The sequence below is a fragment of the Cherax quadricarinatus genome, chromosome 91 (genome assembly GCF_038502225.1).
Source record: "Cherax quadricarinatus isolate ZL_2023a chromosome 91, ASM3850222v1, whole genome shotgun sequence".
Lineage (NCBI taxonomy): Eukaryota > Metazoa > Arthropoda > Malacostraca > Decapoda > Parastacidae > Cherax > Cherax quadricarinatus.
This window is the reverse complement of record NC_091382.1, coordinates 8,915,653-8,935,595: the sequence shown is the minus strand read 5'-3', so window position 1 is coordinate 8,935,595 and position 19,943 is coordinate 8,915,653. Positions and strand designations below refer to the sequence as shown.

Sequence of the window (19,943 nt, the reverse complement as noted above, 5' to 3'; positions counted from 1 at the left end):
TCACGAAATATTACCCTGCTCACACTCCAACAGCTCGTCAGGTCCCAAATACCATTCGTCTCCATTCACTCCTATCTAACACACTCACGCATGCTTGCTATACATGTAAATGTACTTGTAGTAAATAAAGATATTATATTATTATTACTTATGGAGGACGAATTTTTTTCCACTTCCCAATGGAGACATTTTTCTACTTCATTATTATTACAGTACATATTTTGTACACTCAGTCAATTTATACATGTTCTTTCCGTTCATTTAATATTACATACTTTATAACTTCGTTCATGTTTTGGATTTTACATTGCTCATTCAGGTCAGTTTTTTTTTTTTAACAAGTCGGCCATCTCCCACCGAGGCAGGGTGACCCAAAAAGAAAGAAAATCCCCAAAAAGAAAATACTTTCATCATCATTCAACACTTTCACCTCACTCACACACAATCACTGTTTTTTGCAGAGGTGCTCAGAACACAACAGTTTAGAAGCATGTACGTATAAAGATACACAATATATCTCTCCAAACTGCTAATATCCCGAACCCCTCCTTTAGAGTGCAGGCATTGTACTTCCCATTTCCAGGACTCAAGTCCGGCTATATAAGAATAACCGGTTTTCCTGAATCCCTTCACTAAATATTACCCTGCTCACACTCCAACAGATCATTAGGTCCCAAATACCATTCCTCTCCATTCACTCCTATCTAACACGCTCATGCATGAATGCTGGAAGCCCAAGCCCCTCACCCACAAAACCTCCCTTACCCCTTCCTTCCAACCTTTTCGAAGACAACCTCTACCCCACCTTCCTTTCCCTACAGACTTGTACGTTCTCCATGTCATTCTACTTTGATCCATTCTCTCTAAATGACCAAACCACCTCAACAACCCACTGCTATATTGTAATATTTATTTATATTTTATTAACACATTGGCCGTTTCCCGCCAAGGTAGAGTGGGCCGAAAAAGAAAAACTTTCACCATCATTCACTTCATCACTGTCTTGCCAGAGGCACGCTTACACTACAGCTATAAAATTGCAACATTAACACCCCTCCTTAAGAGTGCAGACACTGTACTTCCCATCTCCAGGACCCAAGTCCAACCTGCCGGTTTCCCTGAATCCCTTCATAATTATTACCCTGCTCACACTCCAACAGCACGTCAAGTCCTAAAAGCCATTTGTCTCCATTTGCTCCTATCTAACATGCTTACACATGCTTTGGATAACTGCAACTTAGAAAAGCATTTCAATTTGTTTTAAATTGGTAGTGAAATGAATATAATAATAATAATAATAATAATAATAATAATATCTTTATTTACTACAAGTACATGTACAAGATATAGAGGCCTAGAAATTAAAAGCTGCTGCAACTCATAACTTCATCAACAATTTCCACTTTAATTCTTGTTTAATAACAAAATTAGCATGTAAATACAGTCTCTCCTCACTTAGCGATGTACGTACTTGTTTTCTGATGACTCAGACTTATGATGGGCTCTGACCAGTATGCATACCTAAATAATATATATTAGGGCTGATTTCCTCTATTCTGTTTATTACAATATACAGTACATTACTGTATAAACGTTTAAAAATATACCAGAAATATTATAAATGGTGCAAAGGTGATATTAAAACAATATCGAAGATGGTTGACATAAACCCATTACCATTATAGTATGCTCCTAATTTAACAACGCATTCGTTTACCTACGTGGTCTTAGGAACAGAACTCCATCATTAAGTGAGAAGTGGATGTTTTCATAATACTAAGGTATTACAGTGGTTTTTTTTTGCATATTTTGATATAAATTGTTTACTGTGATCTTTTTGCATATACATACATGTATATATGTTTATACACACTGTTTACACATTTCAGATGGCAGTTGACACATTATTCCTGTGTTTCTCTGATGATTACAATACATACGACACTACAGATGGAAGGGACTTGGTAGCAGACAAAGAACTCTATGAATTTATGGTAAAACACGAGGACATCGACAGGAAGAATTCTCGGAAATCTCGACGTCGCGACCCACCTGAGACTATCAGGTTTAAGGAGGGAACTGTCTGAGTATGAATTTATTGTATGTAAATGATTGCAATGTCATTTTATACCTGCTTATCTGTATGAAGTGAGAATGAGTCACATGGTACATCCAAGTGGAGCATCTTCAAGGAAAAGTATTATTTGTTGGTTAATGAATATTACAGTATGAACTGTGTATGAAACAAACTCTTACACAATTTGATACCAAAGTATTTTAAGAATATTATTGTTGTAATATTCTTGAATGTACAGTACAGTGGACCTCCGGTTTACGATATTATTTCATTCCAGAAGTACATTCAGGTGCCAGTACTGACCGAATTTGTTCCCATAAGGAATATTGTGAATTAGATTAGTCCATTTCAGACCCCCAAACATACACATACAAACGCACTTGCATAAATACACTTACATAATTGGTCGCATTGGGAGCTGATCGTAAACCTGGGGTCCACTGTATTTGGATTTTATTTCTCGAGTTTTCAGGTTTTCCGAGAAAATAGCTAAGAAGAAAATATTTTCTTGGTTCATTTAACATTCATGATGAAGTGTTTTACTTGAGTTTCTGATTATGTGCTATAACAAATTCAAAAGTATCATTAGCTACTCTTCTAGAGGAAGTTTAGTTGTTATATTCAGTAATAGTATGCATAATATGTCTAGTAGTGCTTGGGAAACATTTGATAACACTTCTCCCTCACTGTGATTCCTGGCCTGTGGTGCAGGAAGCGAATTTGCAGAAACTAATTACATGTATGTATTATTATAATCAAAACTAAGTGCTAAACTGACAAGGGTCATACAGATCGCAGAACCTCAACCCATTGTAAGATAATTGGGATTAGTTCTGAGGCCAATTTCACATTTTTTGGCTAATGTTTGCCAAAAACATGTGTGCTCACCTCACATGTGTACAAGAAAAGAAATGAATTTGGTCAAAAAATAACCGAAATAATCTATTCCATAATTCAGATCTACTCTTTTTTTTTTTTTTTTAACAAGTCGGCCGTCTCCCACCGAGAAAGTAATTCTATGTTTCTCTACTTATTTTTATCCAAAAATTATGAGAATACCAAATGAAGCACCAAAATAATATACATAGCAAAAATAAATACTACAGTTTTCATAAAATAACAGAAAAAAATAAAGTAGAAAAATTAAATTGTATTTCTTCTTCTTTCAACACACCGGCTGTGTCCCACCGAGGCGGGGTGGCCCAAAAGGAAAAACGAAAGTTTCTCCTTTTACATTTAGTAATATATACAGGAGAAGGGGTTACTAGCCCCTTGCTTCCGGCATTTTAGTCGCCTCTTACAACATGCATGGCTTACGGAGGAAGAATTCTGCTCCACTTCCCCATGGAGGTATTTATCAGACCCAAATATATTTTCTTTTTGTCACTATTTTATGAATGCTAGAATAAAACCAGTTTAGAACAATATTTAGAGGAAGTATTAAAAAAATGCAAGAAATGGGAAACCAATAATAGGATTTTGTTCAGAATAAGATTTGTCATACTCAGATCTGTTTTCTTTCTGTTTATTATTACTGTCACTGTAAAATTATATTATTAATGTTGCTGTAAACCAGTATGATATTTAAATTGATATTGTTCAAAATCCGAGTGGTGGTGTTCTTGGGTGATCACATATTATCAAAGAAAAAAAAGGGTAAACACCCAGTTATTTACATAGCAAATTCCTTATGGGAGTAGGATCTGCGAGAAAGACACTAAAAAGAGTATTAAGACACTTATTAAGAGTACTTTTTTGGCCACCAGGGGCTCCTTCCACCGGACTGAACAACTTGCTCGTGGGCCAAACTTTTTTTTTTATTAACACATCGGCCATTTCTTATAACTACAGTTATAAAACTCCAACATCAACACCCCCTCCTTCAGAGCACAGGCACTGTACTGTACCAGGCCAACTGCATCCTTAATAAATGTCTCGATACTCACATACATCTCTCTGTCATACTTTTTATTTTTTTTTTATTAACACACTGGCCGATTCCCACCAAGGCAGGGTGGCCCGAAAAAGAAAAACTTTCACCATCATTCACTCCATCACTGTCTTGCCAGAAGGGTGCTTTACACTACAGTTTTTAAACTGCAACATTAACACCCCTCCTTCAGAGTGCAGGCACTGTACTTCCCATCTCCAGGACTCAAGTCCGGCCTGCCGGTTTCCCTGAACCCCTTCATAAATGTTACTTTGCTCACACTCCAACAGCACGTCAAGTATTAAAAACCATTTGTCTCCATTCACTCCTATCAAACACGCTCACGCATGCCCGCTGGAAGTCCAAGCCCCTCGCACACAAAACCTCCTTTACCCCCTCCCTCCAACCTTTCCTAGGCCGACCCCTACCCCGCCTTCCTTTCACTACAGACAGATACACTCTTGAAGTCATTCTGTTTTGCTCCATTCTCTCTACATGTCTGAACCACCTCAACAACCCTTCCTCAGCCCTCTGGACAACAGTTTTGGTAATCCCGCACCTCCTCCTAACTTCCAAACTACGAATTCTCTGCATTATATTCACACCACACATTGCCCTCAGACATGACATCTCCACTGCCTCCAGCCTTCTCCTCTCTGCAACATTCATCACCCATGCTTCACACCCATATAAGAGCATTGGTAAAACTATACTCTCATACATTCCCCTCTTTGCCTCCAAGGACAAAGTTCTTTGTCTCCATAGACTCCTAAGTGCACCCTTTTCCCCTCATCAATTCTATGATTCACCTCATCTTTCATAGACCCATCCGCTGACACGTCCACTCCCAAATATCTGAATACATTCACCTCCTCCATACTCTCTCCCTCTAATCTGATATCCAATCTTTCATCACCTAATCTTTTTGTTATCCTCATAACCTTACTCTTTCCTGTATTCATTTTTAATTTTCTTCTTTTGCATACTCTACCAAATTCATCCACCAACCTCTGCAACTTCTCTTCAGAATCTCCCAAGAGCACAGTGTCATCAGCAAAGAGCAACTGTGACAGCTCCCACTTTATGTGTGATTCTTTATCTTTTAACTCCACGCCTCTTGCCAAGACCCTCGCATTTACTTCTCTTACAACCCCATCTATAAATATATTAAACAACCACGGTGACATCACACATCCTTGTCTAAGGCCTACTTTTACTGGGAAATAATCTCCCTCTTTCCTACATACTCTAACTTGAGCCTCACTATCCTCGTAAAAACTCTTCACTGCTTTCAGTAACCTACCTCCTACACCATACACCTGCAACATCTGCCACATTGCCCCCCTATCCACCCTGTCATACGCCTTTTCCAAATCCATAAATGCCACAAAGACCTCTTTAGCCTTATCTAAATACTGTTCACTTATATGATTCACTGTAAACACCTGGTCCACACACCCCCTACCTTTCCTAAAGCCTCCTTGTTCATCTGCTATCCTATTCTCCGTCTTACTCTTAATTCTTTCAATAATAACTCTACCATACTCTTTACCAGGTATACAATCACTGGTTTGGATGAGAAACAGTTGCTACACAAACTAATTTGCATATAACAAATCCACATAAAGCGAGGAAGGGGGGACCTGTATTAGAGTCTCCTCTCTTATAAAGTTCCTCTGATGCAATTTTATGTAAATGCAATTGAAAGAGTTCATCCAAGATTGAATAGCATGGTAAAAGAGCTTTACAGTACAGTGTATCTGCAAATTATATGTACAGTACAGCCTCTCCTCACTTAGCGATGTACTCGTTTACCGACGACTCGAGCTTATGACGGGCTCTGACCAGTATGCATATCTAAATAATGTATATTACAGCAGATTTCCTCTATTCTGTTTATTATAGTATACAGTGCACTACTGTATAAACATATAAAAATATACTAAATATGTTATAAATTGTGTAAAGGTGACATTAAAATAATATCAAAGATGATTGACACAAACCCACTACCATTATAGGATGCTCCTTGCTTAGCAATGAATTCATTTGCCGATGTGATCTTAGGAACAGAACTCCATCTTTAAGTGAGGAGTGGCTGTACTGTATTAGGTATATACTAGAGTACTTCAGTGCATTTTTTCTGCAATTTTTTAACGTTATTCTGATTTAATGGACATTCAGATTCCTGAAGAACAAAAAGGCACAATACCATGACTAGAACAACATATAAATAAACCTGCATATAGGAGAAAGAAACTTGTGACTGTTTTGATCCGACTTAGTGTATGACTAGTTAATGGTCCAAGTTGGACCAAAATGTCATCACAAGTTTCTTTCTCCTATGTGTGGGGGTTTATTTGTGTACTCAGATTCCTCCCTGTTAATCTGTTATATTGAGGGTTTACTGGATAAACTGGTTTAGAAAAACACGTAAGCAAACACTAGGACATATTTATTAGAAAACATTTCGGTCCTGGGATCTTGATCACTTGTAACACACAGAGGTAGAAAGACAGTATATATAGGCAGAGAGTGAGGTGTGAGTGATGCATGGTGACCTGAAGAATGCCATGTTGGGATGAGGATGGGTAGACTGAGATCATGTGACTCCTGTGTTGCTGGGTAGGTGGTGCTTTGCCTGGTTGGGTATCATGTATCCTAATGTTTTAGAAATTTTGTGGCTTTGAGTGTTACGTTCTATTGTGTCAGTGACAGCGATTAGCGAGGCTTCTAGACACCGTCGGCATCTAAGGTCTAGAAGCCTCTCTAATTGCCATCACTGACACAATAAAACGTAACACTGGAAACCACAAAATTTCTAAAACATTAGCATACATGATACTTAAGCAGGCTAAGCACCACCTACCCAGCAACATAGGAGTCACACAATCTCATCGTCTACCCGTCCCCATCCCAACATGGCATTCTTCAGGTCACCATGCGTCACTCGCACCTCACTCTCCACCTATATATGCTGTCTTGCAACCTCTATGTTAGAAGTGATCAAGATCCCAGGACTGAAACGTTTTCTAATAAATATGTCCTAGTGTTTGCTTATGTATTTTTCTAAACCGACTTGTTGGTATTTATTACCAAGGTTTTTACCATACTGTATAAACTATTCAATTTATGATGCATTTTTTCAATTTTTAGAAAATGCTATATAGACTAACTTTATAAGAAAAGCTGCTGTATATTTTTTGCAATTCTATGATTACTAATTATACAATATTTTATAATTCTTGAATGACTTTGAATATTTTTGCCTATGATCTCAAAAGGCTATGTTATACTCTCTATTTTAATTTTTATTAGTGTTTATATTTTGGATGTTTGAGGCATTAACAAATTAACATATAATTATGTTTTCAGTACTGTATTTTTTTGAGATGTTCATGAAGAAAAATTATGAATTTTAGTTGTAATTTGTAATGGATTTTTTATGTGGGAGATAAATGCAGCATCTTGAGAAAGACTACCCAAAAAAATAAATTGATGGGCACAATTATATGGATCCTAGGTAGTGGGTTGGTAGACAGCAACCGCCCAGGGAGGTACTACCGTCCTGCCAAGTGAGTGTAAAACGGAAGCCTGTAATTGTTGTACATGATGGTAGGATTGCTGGTGTCTTTTTTTCTGTCTCATAAACATGCAAGATTTCAGGTACGTCTTGATACTTCTACTGACACTTAGGTCACACTACACATACATGTACAAACATATATGTACACACCCATCTGGGTTTTCTTCTATTTTCTTTCTAGTTCTTGTTTATTTCCTCTTATCTCCATGGGGAAGTGGAACAGAATTCTTCCTCCGTAAGCTATGCGTGTTGTAAGAGGCAACTAAAATGCCGGGAGCAAGGGGCTAGTAACCCCTTCTCCTGTATATATTACTAAATGTAAAAGGAGAAACTTTCATTTTTCCTTTTGGGCCACCCCACCTTGGTGGGATACGGCCGGTTTGTTGAAAGAAGAATTATATGGATCTCATATGTGTTATTGTATTCGAGCCTTTACTCAAAAATTTTTAGTTTAAAAAAGATTTTCAGAAAAACAAGTTTAGATAAAACTAGTGGGGGTAAGAATTTTTTTTTTTTTTTTGTAAATTTATGAACCTGAAATGACAAATGGAAACAATTCAGTGTATGTCCTTATCTAAATTTAAGTGCTTGAAATTAATTTTTTTTCACATATTAGTTCAGTTTTTAGCAGATACTATTTTTATGCGAATGTGGAAATATTGTGTTATGAGAATTTCAGTTTTTTGTCACAATTTAAAATATACCTGGTGTATATATGCATATACCTGGTATATACATGTATATACATTGTATATAAGTGGCAGTATTTATTTACCTGGTATATACATTTATATATACAGTAAAACCTCATTAACCCTTTCGTATCGAGACACCTGATCCTTAACTCACTCTCTGTGTTGAAAAATTTTCAAAAAAAAAAGAAAAATAATTTTTTCTTATGACACCAAAGAGTACGAAATTTGATGGAAAACTTACAAAAAATTACGCTCTCGTGAAGTTAACGATCTCGGTGATATTTACACATCAGCTATTTCACCCACATTGAGCCCTATTTTCAGCCAATTCCATTGTTCCAGTTGATTAAAATCATAGCTATTTCGCTAGAACTCCATTTGTTCTATCGCTTGAGTGCAAGAAACCGCTCATTTACCGATTTCAACTGCCCAATAAAGAGGTCAGAAATTGGCAATTTGGCCAATTTCACACAAATTTCAAAAGATGCCAATTTCCAAATAGGGTCCAGAATAAATAAGGCAGACATTCCTGGTGTTGAAGTTGCAGTTTAAAAACTGTAGTGTAAAGCACCCTTCTGGCAAGACAGTGATGGAGTGAATGATGGTGAAAGTTTTTTCTTTTTCGGGCCACCCTGCCTTGGTGGGAATCGGCCAGTGTGATAATAATAATAAAAATTCCTGGCACTAAAATATCATTTCCTCTGATCATTAGTCACATCTCTAGGCTCCATTTTGAATTTTTATTCTCACAAAAAATTTACTGTTGTGCAGACTATTGCATTATAATAATTGTATAATTAATGTCAAACCATTCATGACTGCATATTAGACTAGCCAATTGGACAGTTTACTCGAACATTGGCAAAAATCGAACATTTCAGCTAATTTGAGCTCAATATCAAGGAACTTTTCTTCGTGAAACCAATCAAAATCATCTCCATTTCTGTAATATATCTTCCATTCTATCAAATGAGACCAAGAAAATGAGAATAGTCATAAATGCCATATGAAAATACACCGCAAAGTCGCTATTTTAAACCAAAAACATGGTCGAAGTTTTTTTTTTCTCATTATGCACATTGCTGCAGGATTTTTTTTATACTGTGCACACTGACCATGCAGACCCACTCTTTCATATGTAGGCCTACTGGCTTTCTTCACCAGATTTGAAGGCTCTAGAATTTTGGCGTAGTACTACGGGACCAACACTGGCTCTCAAGCCATAGTACTATGGGACCGACACTGAAAGGGTTAATGGACTAATAGGGAAAGGGGTATATGATAATGCCAATTTCCTCAAACCCCAATATTTCATGATCGTCTGGTTTTCTTATGAAGTAGTGAACTTGGTCCTCTAATGTGAAAGAGAACTGGATGCTAATAGGTACTGCAACCTGTAGTATTAAAGTACAGTACTGTATGTGTAGTAATTTTATACTACTCTGTGTTATCTACAGTAATTGTACTTACCTTTTCATGGTGGACAGATGAGGTAATTTGTGATCGATAATGGTGACTCGGATAAATTTTTATTCTGAGTCAGAGGAGCTGTAAATCTACTAATGAAAATAATGTAGATGGCCGAGATGTAGATAGTTGAGAAAATGTAGAGGGTTGACAAGGCAGGTGGTTGAAAATGTATAAATGGCTGAAAAAGACATAGATGGCTGAGAACTGCACGTTTTCTCTTGGCATCACCACTTACTTTAGGAGCCATTGTTAATTGCACTTTACTTATAATGTTAACAAGGTCACATGAAATGCTCAAAATTTAGGGAAAATTGGAGAGTAAATGATGAGTGTACGCATGAGTGAGTACAAACAATGAACAGGCATGAGTGGCCTACGGCTCTGGGAATTTTGAAAACAGATAGATCCTGGACATGACTGCTTTGGCCCTTACTGGACAAACTGTGTTAGCAGACTTGGCCCAGTACTTCAGAAAATGACCAGACACCAACACTGGACAAAATGTGTAATTCTGGACTTTGTCCAATAATTGAAGCATTTGGCCAATTTTTGTCTGAAATTGCTGATGTCTGTCAGCGAGATGTTTTACTTGTGTGTACATGTGCACATGAAGCATGCACATACACTCAAGTTAATTGATGAAATAGTGGGAATGTTAAGGGAACTGTTGTAGAAAGATGGGTATAATAAATGGTTAAATTTAGGAGTTGTTTGGTTGAAACTAAAAGTGGTATGTGACATGTTGGTTATAAATGTAGAAGTTCCTGCAGGTGAGACAATTGTTTAGGTGAGCGAGAGAGAGATTATTAACCCGTAGGGATTATACAGCACCTGTGGGGGAGGGGAAGAAATGGAAGGTATTCAGACTCGATTCAGGGAACTGGAGCACAGATCCAATTCCCTATATCAAGAGCCCCTTACCAACATCAAGGAATTTCCCTTGAGGGGTGAGAGAGAGAGATACTGGGATATGTTACATGAATGTTTATGGAATTTTGATATATGGAGAGAGTAAGTGAATGAGTGAGTTAGTTGCTGTTTATGCTATCAATAGATTTAGTTGCTGTTTATGCTATCAATAGATTTAGTTGCTGTTTATGCTATTAATAGATTTCTCTGTTAGAGAGCACACAGACTACTTCAGACATCCTCGATGCCCTTTCGAACTCACAAACTTCTGCCCTTTCTGAGAGCCCTATCTTCAACAAAGACTCATTTTTGTCTTTTTAACTGAATTCATCCTGTTACATCACCTCTGATTTCCATTTTGCTCTCACACTAACCCTCCATTCCTTTAATCACTACCATATATACCCCCTTCCACCGTGGTGTTATAAGACTCTTTAGGTTTAGTGCTTGTTTAATTCTGTATTATTAGGGGACTTCAAGGCATAGTAGGGAGAGACTGTTGTAGAGGGCATAGCAGGAAGAGACTGTTGTAGAGAGCATAGCAGGAAGAGACTGTTGTAGAGGGCATAGCAGGGAGAGACTGTTGTAGAGAGCATAGCAGGGAGAGACTGTTGTAGAGGGCATAACAGGGAGAGACTGTTGTAGAGGGCATACCCGGGAGAGACTGTTGTAGAGGGCATACCCGGGAGAGACTGTTGTAGAGGGCATACCCGGGAGAGACTGTTGTAGAGGGCATAATAGGAAAATGTAGAGTTCCTTAGTGAATGATAATGGAGGGGGGGGTCTTTGATTGACATGTGTTTAGAAAAAAGATCTGGTATAGGCACTTCATGTTTCTGAAAAAAAATCAAATATTTATTTAAATCGAGTGTATAACGATAGGTTTTATTGGACTGTTTTGGTGGATAAATGGTTGAAGGATAGAATTCTTGAGGTAATTTTTTTTAGATGAGTGGCTGATACTGAAAGTGGATTACAAAGAGAATGGTGTTAATAGGCAAAGAGAAGTGAAATTGAAGACTGGGGACTCCAGTGAAGATGGAACTTTTGAGAGGGCAGTCTATTACAGGAATGGTGTCTTTGTGCTCGTTGATAGATGGGGTAATCTCTCAATACATGGTGCACTGAATGCATGAATGTTTTCTCCATTAAAGAAACTGAGCACTTCTTGGAAGAAAGGTGAGCGACAATGAGAGAAAGCGATGCAGAGATGGTGAAGAAGGTACAGGAGAGCCCCACTTATACAGCAGGTTAGGTTCTGGGCTACTGCTGTAAAGTGAAAATTACTGTAAAGTGAAACAGTTTTTTCACTTTCAAATGCATATAAAATCCTCATAACATGCTTACACTATCATATATTAAGTGAGCAATAGAGCTAGGCCAAAATAATGTATATGCAGTACACACATTACTTACCTTAAAATGTTTTCGTCATTAGCTTATAGTGAGTGGTGAATATATTTATTGTAAGTGAAATCTGAATAAATGAAGAATGGGTATAATTGAAAACCGCTGCATTAGCAAGACACCGTAAAGGGAAGAGCTGTTAAGCGGGTCCCACTTGTATGTTTCAAGAAAGGAAGGACATTGTGTTTGTACGTGCAGAGGTGTTTATGGTTATGTGAGGGTGGCATCAAGAGGGAAAAGAAATTATTGTTATTCTCAAGGCTGAAAGTAGCGAGATATTTGATGAGGGAACTGAAGGTATTAGAGAGGAGAATATTCCGAGGAGTTAAACGTTAGTGATTAAATAGAGGCAGATATTTCAGGCATGGGGCATGGAGGTATAGGACCTATTAGAAATAAGGAACAAGTGTTGTTTTGTGTGTGTGTGTGTGTTTGTGTTTGTGTTGTGTGGGTGTCCAGACATTTGACCGAAGGACAATAGACCAGTTGGATAATTAGGTTACACTAGGTTAGATGATGAATGCCAGTTTGGCCATATGTCCATTCAGTCAAATGTCCTTTGGCAAAATATCTGTTGGCCAAATGTCCGGGATCCGTGGAGGGAAACTACAAGACAGTAGACAGGTTGAAAAGTGGCAAAGCAAAATAACTATTCATTGTACTATGAAAAAATATAATTTAGAGGCAGAAATGAGATTAAGATTGTTAGGTCATTTGGAAAAGATGGAGAAAGATTGGCTGACCAAGAGGGTGTACAAATTGTGGATGAATTGAAAAAGATATATAGGAATCAATACAAAGGTTTTTTTTTTTTTTTTTTTTTTTTTGAAAGGTTGGGATTTGGGCATTCATCAGGCATAAATAACTAAAGTGTAATGAACACTTGTCAGTGCTCAATAATAACCCACATAGAGTCTGAAACTTAGGAGAGTGATTGATCTGTATATTTTGATCCCCTTCTGGGATCTTCTTCAGCTGAAGAAGATCCCAGAAAGGGATCGAAATATACGGCTCAATCAATCTCTTGAGTTTCAGTCTCCATGTGGGTTATTAATAAGCATTCATCAGGCATGTTGGAGCATGTAAGATTGGAATGAATTTTGACTTAATTTTTGGGATGCAGATTATTATAATAGAAGCGCTAAACCTACAAGGGTCATACATCACAGCGGGGCAGGGCATAGTGCAGGATCATAGAGTAGCAAGGGTGGAGAGGACAACAGAGGGAGAGTTAGAAAGGGCTGTGAGAAGTGCTAAAGGAAGTATCATCCAAGTTTGTGTAGTAGGATGCAGATTATGAGCTGGGTAATGTCTCTGAAAGGATTCATAAAATCCATTTTGTCAAACCTGAGTTTTGAAGGTGGCAAAACACTTTGAAGGACGTATGGGATGCTACAAATTGATGAATGATTTGAATTGTGATCGTTTTGCACTTTTGGAAAGACAACTAAGGAGTGAGTGGTGTTAAATGTTTTTTTTTCTTTCTTTCTTTCTTTTTGGCCACCCTGCCTTAATGGGGAAACTCCCAATATGTAAATAAAAATATGTTAATGAATACATTTAAACTACTTTTTTTTTAACATGTCAGCCATTTCCCACTGAAGCAGGGTGACCCAAAAAGAAAAAATCCCAAAAAGAAAAAAAATACTTTCATCATCTGATACGACTTAATATTTTATATTAATAATTAAATTTAGGTTATATCCTGTGGGCCAATATGTATATAACAACAGGTTTCTATATCTCTTGCTCTATATTTTTTTTAGTAAAATATTAGCTGTGATTTCACATTTGATAGGGAAATTAATGATTTTGAAAGTAAGCAGCTTAATATCACTAAGCACTCTTACGCTATTTGCCAATGGTGTGTATGTGTACCTCATGTTAGGTTGTTACAGTTTACATTACTCTTAAATTTTTACCTTGTAATAATGTTGGTAGAATTACCAACAGTAAGGACACATGTAATGAGGTCTGGTCTCAGACTGAGCCACGGGAGCATTGACCCCAAAACCATCTCCAGGTAATGTAACAAATGTGACATTTCATCGAGGCAACTTTTGTTCTCTAGGAGGGTAGAACATAGCTGCAGTAAAATGCCTCTATGGATACACACATGTCCTCTTACCTAACAAATTTCTACCTCGTTTTAATTTCTAGGACCAGTGCTAATAACATTTACACAAGGAACACATCATTTCAGATTTATTGAGGCTAGTAATTGTATAGGTTACACGACTGGAGTGTAGTAGTAATATTTAATACGAGTAAGTTTTGTAGTTTATAAAGAAAAATTTGTACTATGCAGATTACTAAATGAGAATACATTCTACTGTGTATATTTTTTATTTATAATGCCTACAGGTCCTTGTAGATAAAAATATATGATTTTGTTATGGAGATTTTAGTTTTAAATGGTAGAATGAGAAAGTTTTGTGGCTTTACAAACCAAACATTTAGATGAAATTATCATACAGCATAGTAGAAATATTTATAACAATGCAGTATCAGTTTATAAGCAAAGTATTTTTAATTGTATATTTTGGACAGGATTCATATTTTACAAATATTTTATGAAAAATGCTAATATACATGTATAGTGATTCTGTAAGTTAATGATTGTTCCAGTGTGTGTGTACTCTGAGAAGTACAGTAACAAGTGGTTCAGATGATTACTTATTCTGAAGAGGCAATGTTGAAATGCAATATATTATTTTTACTTATTAATGACAAGAAATCGTTATGGTAGACATTAAAAACATTCAGCCTGATTTTCCCCCCAAAATTGATTTTGTCATCTTGTTCGAGGGTCTGAAAATGTTAAACTTTCTTGCAGACTTTTTTTCACACAGATCTTTATTTATAAATACAGTGGTGCCCCGAGTTTCGAGCTTTCTTCGTTCCAGAAGGCTGTTTGAGGCCGTTACCAAACGAATTTGTTCCCATAAGGAATAATGTAAATTAGGTTAGCCCGTTTCAGACCCCCAATAATACACTTACAAAAGCACTTACAATATTACACTTACATAATTGGTCGAGTTGGGAGCAGTTCAAAACTCAGGGTATTTGCAAGTGTATAAAATCCATGTGTTGTGCTAATGCCTTCATGGTATGTGTATCAGTATTTTTTTTGGTCTAATTTGTTTTTTGAGAAACTTTCATTTACCAAACAAAACAGTCATATGGATAAAAATGAGCAAAATTTACGCTGAACAATAATTTATGAAATTATGGAGAGGGAAAACATTTGTGATATAATGCATTCTCTTTGTGTTGGACATATGACAATTATATTTTCCTACCTTTAATTGGGATTGAGGTGTACAAGTTTGTGGTATTTTCCTGTTGAAAATTACTTTGGTTATGAAAATTTACACCTCTGAAATTAAAATAAAAAATAACACCTGTATATAATTTAAAAAGTTTTGCTCACATCAACTGGTAAGTGAAATTTAACTTCCATGGTTTGCTAACTACATTAGAGTAACACAGCACATCTCCATGGTAACTTTATTTACCATTGAATTCCCATGATAATTTTGAGTTATATTTGGCTTAAATTAAAAAAAAAAAAATCTAGCTGAATGTCCCCTTAATATATAGTCTTGTCTGCCTGTCAAAGTATACACGAGGTGTTACATGGTAGATTATTATTATTATTATAATCAAAGGGGAAGCGCTAAACCCGTAGGATTATACAGCGCCCGGGGGGGGGGGGATGTGGAAGGCATTCAGGCTTAATTCGGGGAACTGGAGCACAGTTCCAATTCCCTAAATCAAGAGCCCCTCACCAACATCAAGGAACCTTCCATGAGGGGTTACATGGTAGAGAAGAATAAGTATTAAAAACAAATTATGAAGAAAAATTCAGGTATGGGAAGATTTGAGGTATGAAGTTTAACTTAACATATTTTGTTATGGGGCTCTGAACCTAACTTACAGATCCAGAAGACAATATCTAAACCATTACCACATATGATAAAGCACCTCATCTTTGACACCGACTCCCTTTTGACTATGTCAACAACTGCTTTATTATACCAACTTTGATTATATTTTCCATGTAGCTCTCCCCACTACCCTTACTGACTGCCTCTTACGTGGTACTAACCCTCACTGGTCTCTGATCTTCGCATATTTCATCTTTAGTACATCCTGCCCTGCAGTACTGTGTGACTTGTGGGTTTAGCTCTTAGTTTTGATTGTAATAAATGATAAACCAGTAAGGAATCAATTTGTTCACTAACCAGAATTTTGGCCATAGTAGCACTTAATTCTTTTCTGCCACTTAAAACACCTCATATGTATTATCTTGGCCCTCAGGTCAAACTGGTAAATAAACCATACCACGGGCGAAGATAGAACCCGTGGTAAGTACTTATGTTTGTAGATGAATGGTTCAGAGAACCGACATGTTGATAAATTAGACACATGTGCAACTCTTGGGTATCTTTAATAAAGATACCCAAGAGTTGCACATGTGTCTAATTTATCGGTAAGTACTTATGCTCTTTTCCAGTTATGCCATTAGGAAAATTTGTGATATTTTTGTAGTATGGTACATTCTTGTACAGTATGTGTCAGGTTGCTACAGCCTCTAGATTCATAGTGTTTGGACAAGAAAAGATGTGCTATTTTTGTACATTGATTAAATGCCATTGACATAAAATGGTGTGCAGTGAAACCTTGATTTAACAGTCTAATAGAGGGGAAAGGTTATCCATTTATGTAGATAATTAATTCTGAAGAACCAGAATGTTTTTCCATTATCATAATATTGAGCAGTTTTGGATTTAATGGACTTTGCTGTGTAAACTCATTTTGGACTTAACAAACTATAACAAAGGGCAATTCTGGATTTAACAAACTGTTATTTTTGGCATTGTCCAGCCACAGCTTTTGTACATTAAATCAGAATCCACTTAATTAGGGTTTATTAAATCAAGGGTTTACTAGTGTGAATTGCCTTTAATATAATTGTAGAATATGGTTTATTAATGGGGAAGTGCTAAACCTGTGGGGGCCATAAAGTACCTAATTATTCAGATGGAACTGATACAGTAGACAAGGTTAGCCTGAAAGGGGAGAAAGAGGCACAGTATACTTGGGGACACAGCTGCAAGTTAGACACAGACGAACCACAGGGATGGCAGGAAATATTTCTTCTGTCTCAGAGTGGTCTGCAAGGCAAGCTGCATACACAGTTTTAAGAGCAGGTACAGTAGGGCCCACGAGTCAAGGAGTAAATTTTGCAAGCAGCAAGTTGAGGCAGGGCCAGGAACAAAGACTCGACTCTTGCAGCTATATATGGGTGATACAACACCTGGGGATGGGAGGTAATCAAATTTTGGCCAAGGAAAGAAAGAGTGGCTCCAAGTTCTCACATCAAGATCACCAGCATCAAGGCCACCTCTCTTGAAGGGTTAAGAGGGTATTATTATTATTATAATCATAAGCAAGTGCTAAATCTGTAAGGGTCAGGGTCAAGAGGGTAGTCAACCTCGAATAATTGAATTTCAATTGGAGAGTTTCAAGGGGATTCTGGTGCTTTGATATTAGTAAAGGGCTCTTGATTCAAGGAATTGGAGCTACCCTCCCTTGAATTAAACTTAATGGCCTTCCAGACTGTGCAACTCCTATGGGTTTAGCATTTCCCAGCGAATATAACATGTAGAAATTAAACAGAGCCTAGATACATATTTCTAAATGACATCTTTGTATGTAGCACTTATTACCATAGAGTTACAGCTGTAACACAGCTGTTGATATTGATGGTGATTGATCTTTTGTACTAAGAATTGTAAATAGTATATGTATTAAATAAATTTTCAATAAAAAATTATTCTTACAGCTCCTTGAATACAGAACAAGAATCTGTTTTAAATTGTCCCTGATATAAAAATGAGTTTTTAATATCTAGTAATTTTTTTTTTAAATTTTAAATATTAAAAAAAAAATATTTTGGAAAATACCTCTAATGTAGATTCTTCAAAATAATAGAGAATTGCTTTCTGAAATTTTGTGTATTATAAAATAATGCAATGGGAAAATTTTGATTTTAATAAAAAATCTCTAAATCAGATTTGGAAAGGTAAGGGGTGTGCAGACCAAGTGTTTACAGTGAAACATATAGGTGAACAGTATTTAGATAAGGCTAAAGAGGTTTCTGTGGCATTTATGGATTTGGAAAAGGCATATGACAGGGTGGATAGGGGGGCAATGTGGCAGATGTTGCAGGTGTATGCTCTTGATTTAGGGAATTGGATCTGTGCTCCAGAATTAAGCCTGAATGAGGCGCTGTATAACTTGATTATAATAATAATGCAGGTGTATGGTGTAGGAGGTAGATTACTGAAAGCAGTGAAGAGTTTTTATGGAGGATAGCGACGCTCAGGTTAGAGTATGTAGGAGAAAGGGAGATTATTTCCCGATAAAAGTACACCTTAGACAAGGATGTGTGATGTCACCTTGGTTGTTCAATATATTTATAGATGGGGTTGTAAGAGAAGTGAATGCGAGGGTCTTGGCAAGAGGTGTGGAGTTAAAAGATAAAGAATCAAACACAAAGTGGGAGTTGCCACAGTTGCTCTTTGCTGATGACACGGTGCTTTTGGGAGATTCTGAAGAGAAGTTGCAGAGGTTGGTAGATGAATTTAGTAGGGTATGTAAAAGAAGAAAATTAAAAGTGAATATAGGAAAGAGTAAGGTTATGAGGATAACAAAAAGATTAGGTGGCAAAAGACTGGATGTCAGATTGGAGGGAGAGAGTATGGAGGAGGTGAATGTATTAAGATATTTAGGAGTGGACGTGTCAGCACCAAATCATGGTTGCTTATGAGGCACACTAGCTGAACTGTCCAGAACAGTGCTTGAGCAGCATATGCTGCAACAATGAAGAATCAATTCTCCTTCAGGAGCCATAGACGGGTCATCTCAAGATTAAGACCCGTGCCAGGACCCTGGTCTTGGCGAATATTATACATACACATACCTGTGCTGTACATTCTACAAGATTGATGGACTGAACACATCGACTCCAGGCTGAGGGACTGATTACCTCAAACTCCTCCTCTCTTTATACCTTCCTGCTTTGTATTGGCTTGATGAAGCCACTGTGTGGCAAAATGTTTCTTCACTAAAGATTCCCATATGTTGCAAAATGTCTCAACTCTTCAAGTTATATGCAATTCTCATGGATCTCATGCACACTGCATTAATGTCTACCCTCTTATTCATAGTTATTTCGGACTCAATGCAGGTTATCCAGAAATTTGGCTCCCCGTATCCCATTGTCCTTTGCATTCAACTTTGCTTATGCAGCATTTCTGATAAATGGAAAAACATCTGTTTTTGCTGCGTTCCTGCACACTACAGTGTTTGAGGTAATGAACAAACTCGTCTACTCAGTCAGCTGTTCTTGACCTCCCAGTTAACCCACAGGTATTCCTCACTTGGACTACTTTCCAGCGATCTCACAATATTACAACTACTCGCAACAACGTTAATCAGTTTGTTCACAGCAAATTTTCTGTAAAACCATATATAGGTATCTAGCCATCTCATCGCTGTCGTATATGTAGAATTGCACTTTCTCATCTTACATATCGGCCATGCGTACGTTATTAATACCCCATGGATAAACACCTGGCATAACTGTGAGAACTTGTCATGTTACACTGTCAGTTCATTATATCTTAGATTGTACACCCTATTAGCGTCCCGTAGCTCGATAGCTGGGGCGCTCCGCTCACACGCTGAGGTCCGGGGTTCGAATCTCCTCCGGTGCGGCTGGAAAACATTAGTGATGTGTTTCCAGAAGATGCCTGCTGTCCCTTTCCCTGTTCACCCATCAGTTGAATAGGGGTACCT

At 37.2% G+C, this 19,943-nt stretch overlaps 1 protein-coding gene across 1 annotated transcript in view; it reads left to right on the top strand.

The window, feature by feature from the left end:
• Positions 1 to 17,922, top strand: part of Ctl1 (choline transporter-like protein 1) — a 90,633-nt gene extending 72,711 nt beyond the window's left edge. Inside the window, exon 15 of the mRNA XM_070104373.1 lies at positions 1,890 to 17,922. Within this exon, the coding sequence (XP_069960474.1) occupies positions 1,890 to 2,087 (198 nt within the window). The 3' untranslated portion in view covers positions 2,088 to 17,922. The remainder of the gene's footprint in view (positions 1 to 1,889) is intronic.
• Positions 17,923 to 19,943: the final 2,021 nt, after the last annotated feature.